Source organism: Propithecus coquereli, unplaced genomic scaffold (genome assembly GCF_000956105.1).
Source record: "Propithecus coquereli isolate 6110/MARCELLA unplaced genomic scaffold, Pcoq_1.0 Scaffold135, whole genome shotgun sequence".
NCBI classification, from domain to species: domain Eukaryota; kingdom Metazoa; phylum Chordata; class Mammalia; order Primates; family Indriidae; genus Propithecus; species Propithecus coquereli.
In genome coordinates this window covers 2,950,904-2,967,828 of record NW_012137747.1, presented here as the reverse complement: position 1 = coordinate 2,967,828, position 16,925 = coordinate 2,950,904, and the positions used below count along the sequence as shown (strand labels likewise).

Below are 16,925 nucleotides of genomic sequence, written 5' to 3'. Positions count from 1 at the left end.
TTCCTCCAAAGTTCTTGGGATATTTCTCTAAATAATTTTCTATTTTGACTATTCGCTTCTTATCATAATCACTTTTTTCTACTTTACTAATTATATTGTTGATACTAATAATTTTTTTTCTTTGCTAGATTGTTAATATCCTAAGAGTAAAATTTTTTTTTTAAAATTGTTTGATCTAATCATTTCACTGCTATCCACCTTTAAGTAGGTGGAGGGGGTACATATAAGTTTATTGTTACTTTTTCCAAATCTTTAAGTTTCTAAGAGAAAGAAACCCCTCATTATTGTAATAATAATAATAATGATAGGGTGAGGAGGAGCATTCGAGTCTTGTTCCCCACAATTTGTTCGGATGTTCTGCGTCACTGCAATGGCATGGTTCCACATTCCTAGGATACCACTCACGTGGTTTTCTTCCCTGCATCTTTCAGTTTCTAAATCAGGGCTGGAGTGCCTCTCTGTGATGTGCTGTTTGCTTGGAGGAGGATGAGAGGAGGATCATGGACAGTGTGCTGCCTTTATAGGGGTGTCACGAGGAGTGTGCTCTAGTTAGTAAGCCCTTCTTTGAAGGGTTTATCACTTCAGCAAGAGCAACAACTTCAGGCAACTGCAAGGAATCATTATTTCTTCTAGTTGTCACTCATTCTGTCTATAAATATATTTATATTCTGATATTTTCCATGCCATTCTCCACATAGGAACCTGTTAATTTGTTTTCCAACTGACTGCCCACACTACATTCAGGGGTTTAAAAACTGGTTTTCATGTAAATAGGTAACCCAGACCCCACATGAAAAGCTTCTGCAGCTGTGTAAGTTTGGGAACTCTAACAGACTTACAATACATATTTGCATATAAAAAACCCTAAAAATCCTACAGCAGAGAAACCTGCTTAACATTACCCAACATTGTCCAAACTTTGTAGTACAGAATTCCCTTTGAGGGACTATTACACATAGAGCTAAGTTTTCTTAGGAGGCAATTTGGGAAAAGATAAACTGTAGAAATAACAAGTAAAGTAGCCTGAGAAGTAATTTTGGATAAACTCAAATTTAAATTTTATTTTCATAGTGGTACTTGATAAAGTACATGCTCACTGGTCCAATCAGTTAGACTGCTGAAAACAACCACTGTGTTGGGACTTTATTTCACGGGGCGACACATTTTTAACGGCTATAGTGGATTGAGGGTCATTAATTTTGTGAGTTTCCTCAGGTCCCAAGTCAGATTCTAAGTCACAAGGTGCCATTTATTTTCGGAATTAATTTACCCTAAAAGTAAAGAAAGAAAACCAGGAGTTCCAGACTTACAAGAGATGAAGTGTTTGGGGGACCGGAGAAGTCCTCAGACAAAGCGTTAAGAAGGAAGTCTTCACTCATGGGCTGTAAGAACCAGAAAATGTATCAACAAACACCACTGTCACTTGTCTCCTCTTCAAAATGATGTCACTATTTACATGCTGATCAACTAAGAGGAAGGCTATGTCCTTCCTGAATTAACAACCAGGGCCAAAAGGAAGGAGATATACTCATAGAAAACTGGTTTGCTTACTGGAAGCTGTTCCTTGGGCTCTTTTGGCAGGAGTGGTTTTCCATCTTTATCCTATCCCAGGAGAAAAAACATAACACTGAATCACTTCAAATTCTATCCCAAGTATGAAACCTTGTAAACATTACAAAGGGCGGACAGGTTATACCTGTTGTTGTACAGTTTAGATTAGATTTACCATTTCAGGAAACAGGTTCTCTCACCAGAGACTATGTTCTAATTAGTTCATGTCAACAAACAATCAGCTCATAAGTACCAGGCATTCCCAAGGCATGGGGGCTACACACCAGATTAGGCATGGTTTGTGACCACAGAAGCCCAAGACTAGCAGCTAGCACAGGAGAAAAATAGGTGAATGGTCAGTGTCATGTGGTGCCGTGACCAGGGTTTGCGGGACAATGTGAGATGAGCTCCTCACCTGCCTGGGGGTGAGCTTTGCAGAGGTTGCTTGGAAAAGACTGGTTAACTTTATAAGCCACACATTTGACTAACATGCATGGATTATGTGCCAAGCCCTAATTACTGGGAATACAACAGAAAATAGCACAGACGAAGCCCCTTGTCCTCGGGGAGTTTGCCTTGCAGGCAAGGCACTCTGAAACTTACGGCTCAGATACGTCAAGCTTTAAATGACCCTAAGTGCCACTTTTGAGTAATAGGACAAAACTGATAAAGCATTTGGGGCTGTTTAGTAAAAGAAGATATATAAGTTAATAGTAAATCCCATGTACACACATACACAAAAATAAGCAAGCACAAGGATATATTAATATATGCAAATATTTCTCCTGAGAAACTGGTCAAGATTGGTTTTTATTTGTTTAAAATGTGAGGTGCAATGGTTTAGAGGTACATGTTACACATCACTAATCTGAAAACCTGAAATCCAAGATGCTTCAAAATCTGAAACTTTTTGAGCATGGAAATGACACTCAAAGGAAACACTCATTGGAGCATTTTAGGTTTTTGGATCAGGGATGCTCAGCAAGTATAATGCAAATATTCCAAAATCCAAAAATATCTGAAATCTGAAACACTTCTGGTCCCAAGCATTTCAGATAAGAGATACTCAACCTGTATCACCTGCTTCCCTCAAAAGTGACATAAGTCCCTTTCCCTGCTTTCCGTCTCCTCTGCAGTCCACCTGTACGTTCTCACCTTTCTTCAGGTAGGAGGGAAAGCAGAACCTGGGCTTGTTCTCCACCACCCGTTGGGGGCAAAGGCAGCAAATTTCCCCAGTGATGTATGGGACCCTGGGGACACTTTTGCTCCACACTCCAAGTGAAGTCAATTTTCTATCACTGCATGATCACATGTCTCAAAGTGGAAGCTTGTGGCCTCCGCTCAGAGAGCTGAATCTCCCTGAAGAGACCCGATGAGAGCGTCGTTGACAAACAACAACATAGGGTTTAAATAATAGATGAAGCCAGCACCTGAAAATGTTCTATGGCAATAGGTAACTAACCATGTGTGAGATAAACAAGTTCAGAGGAGGATGAGACTACCACAGAATAAAATGGTCGGGGAAAGCTGATCACCTGCTTTCTTAAACACTGCTACTAGAATTCAGCAAAGGGAGAGAGAAGAAGCAACCACCCAACCATTTCTACGGACAGAGTCCTCTGCACTCGACCAGTCTCCACTGGAGGGGTAGTCAGTGGAGGTAGAGCATGTGGCCCCTAAAATACTCTCTAACAACTTTGAAAAGCAACATAGGAGCAAACCCAAATTAATAGACGTGCCATGGTTTCAGCTGAATTGTGAAATACAGAAAGGAAGAAGAATAAAGACACCCGGAATAAGACGCTTTCAATCAAGAAGAGCTCAGTATAGTTCCTGTGTTTGCCATATAAATGGACTAGTACATATGGATGAGTAAAGAGTATGAATTTGATTTTCTGGAATTATTAATGAAATTTAGTTGAAGATCCTTTTAAGTACTGACATGTTATGAAGATGACTGACATTTGTTCCATTGTCCATGCATCTACCCCATTTAAATGACTGCATTTAAATTACAAGATTCATAATGGTGTCTTCCCCTCTGTTATTTGTCCTATACAACCTATACTTTCAGAATAAAGGAAATGGGCCATCTTGCCACTTTACTCAACGTTAAACAGGCTCTCTTATTTTTCTAACTTACATCTAAGAGTTGCACATTTTTCCTCATAGAAAATAATTGTTCCTCTAGTCTCTTCACTAAATGGTGGGGGAAAACTGGATATCCATATGTAGAAGAATGAAACTAGACCCCCACCTCTCACCCTATACAAAAATCAACTCAAGATGGATCAAAGAACTAAATGTAAGGCCCTAAACTATAAAATTACCAGGAAAAAAACATAGAAAAAATACCTCAGGATTTTGGTCTAGGAAAAGATTTTATGAATAAGATCCAAAAGCACAGGTAACAAAAGCAAAAATAAACAAATGGGATTATATCGAACTAAAAAGCTTCTCACAGCAAAGGAAACAATCAACGGAGTGAAAAGACAACCTACAGAATGGAAGAAAATATTTGCAAAGTACTCATCTGACATATGATTAATATCTAGAATAGACAAGGAACTCCAACATCTCAACAGAAAACAAAACAATTAGATTTAAAAAAGGCAAGCGATCTAAACAGACATTTCTTAAAAGAAGATAGGACAAATGGCCAATGAATATTATGAAAAAATGCTCATCATCCATCATCAGGGAAACGCAAATCAAAGCCAAAGTCAGGTATCATCTCACCTTAGGATGGCTATTATAAAAAAGACAAAAAATAAAAAATGTTGGCAAGGATGCAGAGAAAAGGGAGCTCTTATACACTATTAGTGGGGATGCAAATTTGTACAACCACTATGGAGAACAGTATCCAGAGTCCTCAAAAAACTCAAAATAGAACTACCATATGATCCAGCAATCCCACTACTGGGTATTTGTCCAAAAGAAAGGAAATCAGTATATCAGAGAGACATCTGCACCCTCATATTTATTGCAGCACTACTCACAATAGCCAAGATGTGGAATCAACCAAGGTGTACAACAGATGAATGGATTAAAAAATATTATTGAGCCATAAAAAAAGAATGAAATCCTGCCATTTGCAGCAAGATGGATGGAACTGGAGGACATTATGTTAAGTGAAATAAGCCAGGAACAGAAAGTTAAACACTGCATATTCTTACTCATATGTGGAAGCTAAAAAAAAAAGCCAATCTCATAGAAGTAAAAAGTAGAACAGAGGATTTCGAGGCTGGGAAGGGTTGGGAGAAGGGAGGGATAGGGAGAGATTTGTTAAAGGATACAAAATTACAGCTAGATAGGAGGAATAAAATTCTATACCACTGCAGGATCACTATAGCTAATAATATATAGTTTCAAAGAGCTAGAAGGAAGATATTGAATGTTCCCAACACAAAGAAATGATAAACGTTTCAGATGATGGATAGGCTAATTACCCTGATCTGATCACTATACGTTATATGTATCAAAACATCAACATGTACTCCATGAATGAGCACAATTATTTGTCAATTAAATTGAATTAAAGAAACATAAAAAAGTAAATATTTGTTCCTCATTTTGGTTTTCCTATCTATCCAAGGTTTTTTATATTTCTGGTATTGCTAACTGATAGTTAGAAGGGAAAACATTAGATATTCAATTTCTTTCACTAAAGAGAGGATTGAAAGGCCACTTAGGAATATTTTAGCTCCATTATCTGGTGTTCTAACATGATTATTAGTGGACTAATACTATTTGGTGTTTGAAATATTAAGAAACAAGATCTTTATACTCCAGGTCTATTCTCGTGCCCCTTCTTTATGTATATGAAATTCAGTATAAATTAAAATCAAATAGAAAAATTCTCCAGCCTGTTTACCTTGACTTCTAATCTATAATCAGGAGGAATTGTTTCTTCTTTTTCACCAAGTTTTTCACGGTCTTCTTCTTTGGCTTTATCCTACATAAAAATTATATCATTTTTATTGTTAATATATCTGTTTTCCCATCAAATGGATGCCTGAGTGACTAAATTTGAGGTAAACAAATCTATCATTAGGTTAGGACGTACATATGGCCACATGTTTACAGTTCCTGTATCCTCGTTTGGCAGGCTCAGACAGCATCACAAGCCTGCTGAGCTGAAAGGCAGCTGTAAGGAGCAGCAGGCAGCTGCCACTTCTCTCCTGAGTCCTCAGCGATGCCCAGCACGCAGGCAGGCAAAGGTGAGACTCAGACTTCTGACATGCAAATGCTATCCATCCACTGTGGTGGTTAAATGCTGGTACTTACTCAGGTTTAGCTTATTAAAGGATATGCACAATGGTAGAGAAAGCCTGCTGGTCATGTTTTGTGGGAAATATTTAAAAAACCCAAATGACTAATTTGTTTGGGGGAGGAAAGAGGATGATCAATGACAGCTATTTTCTAGAAGTATGTGAGTTGCCATTACCTTGACTTTGTCTATCACAGGTTTTCCATCTTCTGGATCTGCTTCCCTTTCTCCCAGGCTACCAGCCAAGGCTTCTACAGCATCATCTGGCACCGTGCCCTTCTGAAAGTACATTAGTGCATATACTAAGTAGGTGGTTAATCGCTCCTTCTAAAACAGACTCTATCAAACAAGTCACAAAGGCGTATTCTCATTTCAGATAAGAAGCACACGTCATCTTTTATGAATAATGATCTGAGTTATCAATCGAATTAGAATCTATGTTTAAAAAACGTAAAATGTTAAAAATTAGAGCAAGTTTCTCACACTAAACATTAAGTATGTACCACTTATCTGTTGACACTGAGAAACTTACAAGAGCTAACCCGGAGTTCTGGGTCAGAAATAAGGAAGGCAATGGGATGAGAACCACAGAGATGCTGCAAGCCAGGAAAGAAGAAAGACACGATATTTATGAGACCACTCTACAGGCGGCACAGGAAAGATTTTCAGAAGGCCCACGGGACATCCTTCCCCGTTTTCTGAGGCAGCCTGGCCTGTCTCAGAGGCAGCGGCTCGGGTAGAGCATCTATTGAGGCACAGAAGCATGTTTTCTCCATGGGGCTTCTACTGGTCAAAGTGGATTCAAGGCTGCTTCAGGGAACTCTGCCTGGGATTGACTGACCTGAGTGGCACAATGAGAACTGTCACCTGTGATCCAGTTGTTCAAAATGAAACGTGCTCCCTCACGATGTAATGAACTCTGGCCATGCTGGTGTTTAAAATGAAACTGGATGAACACACAGCATCAATGGAGCAAACGGAAAATGAAGAAGAAGTCATGTTTGGGCTAAAAGGACTAGATCTGGCTTTTCCAAACTACAGGACATGATGCGTACATTAGTGGCTCATAAAAATAAATTTAACTGTAATGGTTTGTGACCAGGATTTTTTTTTTTAAATGATGAGAATAGAAAATGGAATGCATCATACATAACGGGTATAAGTATCATTCTTTAAACTGTTGTTTCCATTGTATGGGTACTGGTTGCAATACTAATGAATTTCCAACTGTTGGTCTTGCTTTGTCAAACAAAAGTGTGAAAGCCCTTGGATTAAACGGTCTCAGAGTTTAATCGTATTATAAAAATTTCTGACATCATATTGAGTATCTATTGGAATTTTAGAGTAAAAGTGCCTTTCTGTTTTACATATCTTAGCCCTCATTCCAAGTAAGAAAAACTGTTTTTCTGCTAAGCTGCACTGCGAAAGGAAAGATCTCCAATGAAGAGAGAAAGCCTAAGTGGAAAGTGATTTACTGCCACCTAGTGGCTGGGTAATGCATAGATTTTATTCCCAGGAACAACAAAAAAATCCCTGAGGTATCTAACCTGTTGGGGATTCTACCTAAACTAACTATTAAGAGTTGTAATGTTCCTAACAAAAGTTACACTGGTACCCAAGACTTATCCAGGCAATGAGTTGCTATCTGATTCGAGACACCCGTTCACACTTTAATTCTGTTTTCCCATACTCTGCCGCCAGTCTTTGGAAACCCACTGCTTCCCAATCCTGTGTCCTTTGCCAATCTCTGGTTTAAGAAATTAATGAAACAGAGTTAAAGAAAAGCTAGAAGAAGCAGTTTTAAGAACTAAGGAATCTGTAAACAAGACTAAGGACTAAAACTTCTATTTCTGTAGTACTTCATGTTGTCAAATGCAGAACTAGAACTCAGGTCTCCGGGTTTCCTCAATAAACATTCTTTTTAGACACACAAGAACCACCCAGAGCACACATGCATTTCCTCCTTCTGGTCTGTTTTCCTTTACTCACTAATCTTCATGCCTTTCTTGAGGCTTCTGACCTTTATCACATTCCGCAGCTATTCTTTCTGGCTTCGCAGGATGTCACCATCGCAGAAATCCCAGCTGCCTCAGTGATGGTAACCTTGGCAACTGGCCAGAGTTGGTGGTGTAGACGCCCAGGACAGGTGGTCAGGGAAGGGGAAAACAAGAGCTTTTTTGGGGGAGGGTTGTCCACTGAAAATCCAATGCTCAACTCTCTGTAGTCAGGATAAAGCTGGAAAGGAACTGAGCCCTGAGCCCGGCAGTCACGCTTGGCAGATGCGGTGGAAGGCACAGGTTTTGGCCACAACAGTTCTATTCTGAAATATTAGCTATTGTATTTTTGATTCCAATCACTGTCTCTGTTCCTGCTTTCTTCACTGAACCCTTTGTAGATTCCCTCCTCCTCTCTTCTTTGCTGTGGCCTGGCACTCACAAAGTTTCTGGAGAGCATCCTCAAGCCTCATAACAAGGTGACGGGGGGTGGGGTCCTCAAGTCCTGTCTAAGGCAGGAGGGAGACCCTGGACTTGGGATTTGCAACTGACACCAAGGACTTCCCCGGCAGGAGGCAACCACTTCACAGCACCCAAGGCGCTTGTGCTGTCCCTGTTCTCAAACAACTGAATGCATACCCCAAATTCACAAAGTGCTTTCCATTCCTGTGTTGGTCTATCCTTGGCTCACTGGTCTTTCTGGAAAAATGGTGCTATCTCTACTTCTTAAGTGTGACCCTGCCCTCCACCTGCAAGCCTTTTGTAATTCCCCCTGGGAAGGTGCCCCATCGCCCATGTTCCCTGTGCCATGTTTCCATGTGGGAATGATCAAATGGTACTTGTAAGCTTGAGATCTGGCCCACATCCACACTAGGCTTGAAGGTAGCTGAGAGCAGGAGTCCTATCTTTCATCTCTGAAATGTCTGTGGGTTGTTCAAGGTCAACTCAAAGCCTCATTTCCCTCATCTACAATAGGAAGATGATCAGAACAGACTTCATAGTGTCCTTGAGAAAATTTAATGAGAAGATATTGCAAAGCATCTAGAACAATTGCATAGCAGATGCTGAAAGTTAGCTATTCAGAGTGTAGATTTACTATGTCTGTAGTAATGAAATTTATTTCTATCAGATGTTAGTCCCCAAGTCAGATTCTATCATTAGCTAATGGAAATAAAACCCACTGAAATCAAAAGGAAACAAAGATTCGACTAGTCAAATATCATATTTCATACAAAGACAGTGAGAGGGAGGCAAGAAATGAAGAAGGAAAGGAAAAGGAATTGAGCCAATCTCTCCTCTTTTAGTTGGGAGAGGGGGGTGGAATCATGATTTTGATGGAAATTATTCCAACAGGAAAATCAGTAAAAAGTAACATCCGGCAGCCTGTGGATCTCTGAATAGGCTTACGAGATACAGGAAAGTGAAAAAGCAGGATTCTCCATAATAGCTGAGGAGCCGGAAGGAATTTCAGAAGATGAAAGAAAAACATAGCTTGCTGCAATTTAATTAAAAATTTAAATTTAGTCTGAATTTCTAGCATACCCGAGGCCCAAACAACAATAGATACCATAGCTATATCATATTTATTTTTATTTTGTAAGAATAAAGAAAAAGATGGTAAAATATAGCAGAAAGTGATGAGAAGAAGAACAGAACTTTCTCAAGACATTGTCTAATGCCCAGGGAATCACTCACCGGGGTAGCAGCTGGCTTGGGTGGCGCTGACTGTATACTGCACATGGAGGTCCGAGGCACAGCCTCTGCCACGGGAGCTGGGGCAGCGGCCTTAGATTTCTGAGGAAAGAAGCAGGTACTTTGAATAACTTTAGAAATATATGTTCAATAAGACTGAACAATGATGGACCAACAAGACACTGCTCTATTATATGCTGTGAGCACGATTTCCTAGAATGCCAGAGGACTGTTGAGTAGTGACTAAGTCAAGCCATATTAAAACTCTTCAGCTACCATTATTTCAACTTGCTTTTCTCCCTCACCTTAGGTAGGTTACTTAAGCTCTCTGAGACTTAGTTTCCTCATCTGTAAAATGAGAACAATGACAGTACCCACATCTCAAGGGTTGATATGGGGCTTAAACGAGATAATGCATAGAAAGTGCTACGCGTAGTACTTGGGAACACGCTAAGCTCAATACATTTGAGCAATCATTGCTATTATTTATATATTTATTTATGATATAATATAGAACAATAAAATATACCTATTATATAATACAATGTGGTATCATATAAAATGTAAGAGCGCATTATAAATTATAAATATCTCTGTTTAAATGCAAGGTAGTAATACTATACCAGGGGTTCTAAAAGTGTGGTCCTTGGACTGACAGCCTCAGCACCACTAGGGAACTTAGAAATGCATATTCTCGGCCCCCCAGCCCAATGTACTAAACAAATTCTAGGGGTGGAGTCTAGTGATCCGTGTTTTAACAAAGCCTCAAGTTTGAGAACCACTATACTATTTTATTTTATCACAAGAGTAAAATTTCAAACAAATTATTTTAAATCCAGACATTTTTGGAAGCCTACCCTAATATGCAAGGTGCTCAAGCAAATGATCATTAATAGGGTATGATCTCTTCTATCAGGGAACTTACTATCTATTAAAAACTAAGTACAAATGTTAGAGTTGCAGAAAGACCAATATAGCTAAAAACCTGTTTGTAACAAATGTTTTAACAGAAGCAGGGATAGAAAGGAAAGCATGGGTTCGAGGGCTTTCCTGAAGAAATAATTACAGGACCACAATTTTGCAAGAATATCAGGGTTAGCTTAGGGAAAGAAAGCAAATCCAAAAGTTAAGACAAAAACTGCATGTAAAAAACAGATGGCATATTGGGCTTTTTAAAAATCAACTGCAACATGCTAAAATAGTTCTGATATCACATTTTTTAAGATTACACAGAAACATTAAAACATCCCTCAAAACTAGAGGTTTATTTTTTAGAAACATACTTTTGTTTTTTCAGTTGGCTTTGATTGCTTCTCTTTACATTTAGACCGGTCAAAATCTTCGGAAAGTTCCTCAATGAGTTCTGATTCACTCAGGAGCTGCAACATAAGAAACATTACATATTATGAAGTGACTATTTTCACTCTGTAAAAAAAGTTTTCACAGAGCAGATTCCTTTTCTGATTAACACATGAGGCCATGCTTTAGAATCTAAAACCAGAAGCTAATTTATAGAGACATAATTTTCATTTATCAATGTTAAGATAAAAATGTAATGCAACAAATAGGAATTCTAAACACCTCAGTATCACAAAAGTGTTAATGGTTTATTTAGTCAAAAGTTTTCCTGATACTTCAATTTCAGAAGAATTTTTTTTTTCTTTTTTATTTCAGCATATTATGGGGGTACAAATGTTTAGGTTACATATATTGTCCTTGCCTCGCCTAAGTCAGAGCTTCGAGTGTGTCCATCCTCCGGACAGTGCACACTGCACCCATTGAATGTTACTATATGTGCACTTAAGTGTTGATCAGTTAATACTAATTTGCTGGTGAATACATGTGGTGTTTGTTTTTCCGTTCTTGGGATACTTCACTTAGTAGAATGGGTTCCATCTCGATCCAGGATAATACAAGAGGTGCTAGATCACCATTGTTTTTTGTAGCCGAATACTCCATGGTATACATGTACCACATTTTATTAATCCACTCATGTATTGATGGGCACTTGGGTTGTTTCCACATCTTTGCAATTGTAAATTGTGCTGCTTTGCAGAAGAATTTTGTCCCAATAAAATTGCCTGTTCTCTCCAATGAAGATCTGTATCATTTTTTAATGCGATTATTGTTTTCCTATTTCCCAATGACTTCCCTTCTGAGTAAGTCAGAGAAAACATAGATCACATACGCCTTTCTTACGACTACATGGGTTCTTGGCAGGAACCTTCTGCTGTCCCTAGCTCTTTCAGGGTAGGTGGTATTATCGTTTAGGGCATGTGGAGATTTTGACTCATAACAGCAACCTATGCTAGACAGGCATGCGATTGAGAAACAGGGACCCAGCACTTGACAGCCTGAGTTCTAAGTCCTGGCCTTGCTCTTTCTAGCTGTGCGACACTGGGCTATTTACATAAGCCCCCTGTGCCTCAGTTTCCTCACTGTAAAATGGGAACACTAACAGTGCCTTCACTCAGGGCAGACTCAAAAAGATAATATTCAAAAAGTATTTGGTGCAGTGTCAGACACATAGTGACTAATAAATGTTGCTGATTAGTAATATGACAGGTAACTCATGGCTGCTACCAACTTAAGTAAAGGCCATATAGAATCATTAATTAGAGTATTTCATCAGGATCAAACTCTAAGTGCTAGCTTAATTAAATTTAAAGACCCTCTTGACATCACCTTCTAGAGTTCAATGAATGTTACCTAAAAACTCACAGTATAGTAATTCATGAAGAAAATAATCACTATAATATCTGAAAAGGATTCACAGGTATCAGCCAAGTGTAACCATCAGAAGTTCCCCTCTCCTCAATACTAGGTTGGCACATGAGTCTGCACAGTGAAATCTGGTTTGTCAAAATTACCTCAATTTATACTCTACATTTCTATTGTTTGTTAAGCATCAGAGAAAAACTTATTTTCCTACCTTGGATTTTTCTTCAGGTTCTGGCAACAGTGGTTTCCCATCTTTATCCTGTAAACGGAATTGAAAATTCATTGGAAATGAAATAGAAAGTTTTTCGTTCATGTTTCAAGTTTGGTTTTTGGAATTCTAGGATAGGAGAGATTAGCTTATTTTTTCTTGTATTTGAGTGAAGTTGTTTCAGATTTACTTTTTATAAAGTATCAGAATAAGGAGTTGAGCTGTAAAAATCAAGATGTTATCAAATATGATGCACTTTTACTTTTCTTTAAAAGTTACTGAAAAAAAAATTTCCCATCCATTGCATAGTGCAATAGGAAAAAAAAAAATTTCTTTGGCAAGAAAGGTACAGCTATGTAAATGAAAGATTTTTAAAAAGTCTCAGTTCTCCAACCCAGGGTAAAGAAGTAGTTATCATTTCTATAACACCGTTTGGTTTTTCAGATGTAAAGTTTCCCAATTTAGAATATTTCTAAAAATGAGAAACTTTTCATATATAAGCATATATAAGAATTACAACTATTTCCCATCATATACTAATATGTATGATTTCAAAAATAAATTGCAAATGTAATAACAGGAGTTAGTCCACCATCCTAATCACAAATCAAAACTAACAACAAAACCACCCTGAGGATACTGGTAAACTGCTGGACATTTATATCTACCACTGAGAAGATCTATGGTGCTTTTATCCACATAACAGTTAGAAAAATAAATATTCCCAAATTGTTTCTTCTACTTTAAGGATCTATATAAAGCATTGTTAATAGTTGAAACACTTGAATTTTTGGGAATTTTAATGACCACACGGTCACTACTGAGGAAGCCAGGCAGATATAAACCATCTCTCAAGGGGTCTAACTTCAGAGAGCAGAGAAGAAAGTGTTTGGGGTTTTCAGAGTTAATCTCTGAACTGGGACAGACATGCCCTTAGCGTCAAAGGTATGGAAATAAAACACAACACGAAGGCAAGATGCTGTGGTTGTTCACTGTGGCTAAAAATTTACCGTGGCTGGTTCTAATCTGTAGTCCGGTGGGACTGTCTCATCATCCTCACCACACTTCTCTAGTTTTTCTTCATGAGCTTTTGCCTGATGGAAGAAGGAAAAAAAAAAAGCAGTTGGATAATGCATGTACAATGAAATGTTATCATTTCATCTGTGTACTTCCCGAGTATTGTAGACAAGACCAAATCCGGTACAAATGTCTAGAAGAGTTTTGTAAACCACAATAGACAAGACCATGGTGGGCAGCTATGAAAAAGGCATCACGGGGTAACTGGAAAGACAGCCTAGCCAGGGATCCCAGGGAACTGTCCTGCTCTGCCCCCAGGTGCTGTGACCTTGGGAAGCCACTTAGCCTTTCTTTGGTCCAGTTTCTTCAGCTGTAAAATGTAGCTACTAATAATCCTCATCTGGCTCACTGCCTTCTAAGGATTACCAGAGAAAAGTAAAGCTCCTTTGAAGACAGTCTACACAGTGCAGCGTTAGTTGCAATTACATTAATAGCCTTCATCTGTCTGACTCAATGAGCTAGCCTCTGAAGAAGGGAGAGGGAACACAACCAGTTCTCACACGAAACCCAGTTCTGAAATGGGAGAAGTATCCCATCACAAATCTTGGCTGATCCATAGATAACTGGTTTTACCTCTTTTAAAAGGGCTCCCTTCAGTAACACCAGAACTGCCCTGGCTTACTGAATCTTGGACAACTAACTGTGTTACAAATAAAACTGTAGTTCCGTAGCAGATCGCTGACTTCTAGGATGCAACGTGTACAATGTAAACTACTGGTGAGTAGCAGGAAGTTCCATAATATGAAATAATTTGTACCTATATCAAGGCGTGGATTTAATTTACAAACCAAGGTGGGGGATCACTTAGCAAATCCTAACTCAACCCACACTGCTCCTATCTGCACCTCAGCCTAAGACTGTAGTTCTCTGTTGATTGATTAGTGGATTAATTAATTTAAAACATATTTATTGAACATTTTTAATGAGCCAGGAACTGTTCTAGGCTTTGGAATTAGTTTCATTTTTTATAGAATAATTCTCATTAAGGAATGAAATCATGTTTTTTTTAAAAAAACATTTCTAGTTATATTCTCCTGCAGCACATGGAACAAGTCTTATTATGTAGCAGCTCTCCCCAATTTAGGGATTTGTGAGGTCTCCGGCTATAACATGGTCAACATAGATCACCTGTATTAAAACTGTCCTCCCCACTACACACAGGCTTGTGGACAGTAAGAGTTACACACATAGCTAGAACCTTTCTTTTCCTCTTTGATCTTTATATTCTTGAAATGCCTGCACTGTGGTATGTATACAGAAGGCATTAAAAAAAAAAGTCTACTGAATTGAAATAGCACTGGACTAGGTAACCATACCTAAAAATGGGGAGATATATAATGAGGTATAATTGTAGAATAAAAAACTTTTATGTTCTGATAGATTATAATACCAAGGAGGCATGGGCCTCTTCCCTGAAGTATCACGTGGCTTTGCACAGAGAGCTCTGCATCGGGGCATGTGCCACACTGGCAGTGGACATCCCTACAGGATGGCAGCAACTTTCCTGAATCTCATTGACACATCAGACTATCCGGGAGGGAAAGAACTTACCATCCGGTACTAAGAATTCAGCTTAAGACTCTAGAGACTTGAAATATCTTAGGCAATATTTATATCCCGTTCATAATTAAAAAGGAAAACCAGGCCGGGCACGGTGGCTCACGCCTGTAATCCTAGCTCTCTGGGAGGCCAAGGCGGGTGGATTGTTTGAGCTCAGGAGTTCGAAACCAGCCTGAGCAAGAGCGAGACCCCGTCTCTACTAAAAATAGAAAGAAATTAATTGGACAACTAAAAATATATAGAAAAAATTAGCCGGGCATGGTGGCGCATGCCTGTAGTCCCAGCTACTCGGGAGGCTGAGGCAGGAGGATCGCTTGAGCCCAGGAGTTTGAGGTTGCTGTGAACTAGGCTGACGCCACGGCACTCACTCTAGCCCGGGCAAAACAGTGAGACTCTGTCTCAAAAAAAAAAAAAAAAAGGAAAACCAGTACATCCTAAGAGTGGAAAAGACAAGTTCTTTTTGCTGGAATTTTAGTTTACTGCTGCTCTGAGGTTTTCTAGAAGAAATTTAATACATTCACACACATCCCCAAACTAGTTACCCACCTGCTTACTAAGCTATTTTTATGTCACTTTTTTACATCTACTTATCTGATTTTAGTCACTCTAAGACTCTTTTGATCCTAGGATTTATAACTTGTTTATACCTTCCCTCTCCACTTTTATCATCTTATTAAATCACCGTAATTATCTATAAGAAGCCTGGGGTAAAAGTCCAATTTACTTGTGGCCACATAGCCCTCAGCTGGTAGAACCACAACTCAACTTGGCTTCCCAACTTCCCCCCAGGTTTTGCCAAGGCCACCCTTTCCTCAAGGTGACGTTACTTCTGTGTGGACACTAAAAGTAATGTACACCTGACACTGTGCTGTAACGAAAGTTTCCTTTCTTCCCGATACATTACTTGGTCCTGGAGGATAGGGACTGTTTCTCCTGCTCCCCCGCGATCACCATCACGAGGCTTCTCGTGCCACACTGTGGCCGGTGAGCCCTCAAAGTAAGTTGAAGATAGAAATTGGCCCATCTTGGACCAGGGCAGTCCCAGACTCGGGGGGAGTTGCTGGGAGTCAGCGACATTCCCCTCCCCTGACGACTCGGAACAGGAAGTGACATCAGAGACAGGGGCACTGTGACAGTGACACCTGCCAGCTCCCCTCCCCTGAGCTGATATGGGGGAGGGGTCCTGGGGATCCCAGGCTGCCTTTCCATCTCCCCCACGACACTGCCTTGTCAGCAACAGGCACTCTCTCCTTTCCTTCCTCTTTTCCCCCAGAGGACCATGTTGAAAGGTTCTACAAAAATAACAATTTAACAATAAAGCTTTCCTACACCAGATACATCCTTGCTTTGGCTCAGAAGCCTTGTTAAGATCTTGGAGTGCGGTGGGATAAACACCATCATTGTGCTCTAAATGTGCAGGAGCTCCAGTTACAGAGTTATTGTCGCTTGATTTTATTATAATTTGACACATTTTTGACATCTTTCCCATAGTTTAAAAAAAAAAAAAAAGGTTGTCCCATCCCTTGTATGGCCATCTCTACTCTCCTCTTAAAGAGAAAAACCCTGAACCCTTCTGAAAATACAAATTTCCAATTTCCACCAGAGCAGACAAATCTCACTATTTCTCACCAGGCCACAGCCTCTTTGTTATCTTGTTTAGTCAGGTACCAATTAAGCTTTGGCAAAGGAGATCAGCGTTCATTTTAAATATTAAAATTCAAGATGTTTCATAAGACAAACACTCAACTATCTCTCTTGGTTGCGAACTGTGCAGCAATAAATATCTAAATGAACCAGACTCTAAAAGTAAGGCAGAATGAAGAGTAGTTCATTTTCAATTTCCAATAGGAGA

At 39.3% G+C, this 16,925-nt stretch overlaps 1 protein-coding gene across 4 annotated transcripts in view; it reads right to left on the bottom strand.

The window, feature by feature from the left end:
• CAST (calpastatin) overlaps positions 1-16,925 on the bottom strand; it is a 104,024-nt gene that overhangs the window by 13,187 nt on the left and 73,912 nt on the right. For all 4 annotated transcript variants that reach the window (XM_012638817.1, XM_012638821.1, XM_012638819.1 and 1 more), the window contains 8 exons: positions 13,447-13,530; positions 12,440-12,487; positions 10,791-10,886; positions 9,511-9,609; positions 5,999-6,100; positions 5,426-5,506; positions 1,552-1,602; positions 1,311-1,382 (listed from right to left, as the gene is read on the bottom strand). In XM_012638817.1, the coding sequence (XP_012494271.1) occupies positions 1,311-1,382; positions 1,552-1,602; positions 5,426-5,506; positions 5,999-6,100; positions 9,511-9,609; positions 10,791-10,886; positions 12,440-12,487; positions 13,447-13,530 (633 nt within the window). The remainder of the gene's footprint in view (positions 1-1,310; positions 1,383-1,551; positions 1,603-5,425; positions 5,507-5,998; positions 6,101-9,510; positions 9,610-10,790; positions 10,887-12,439; positions 12,488-13,446; positions 13,531-16,925) is intronic.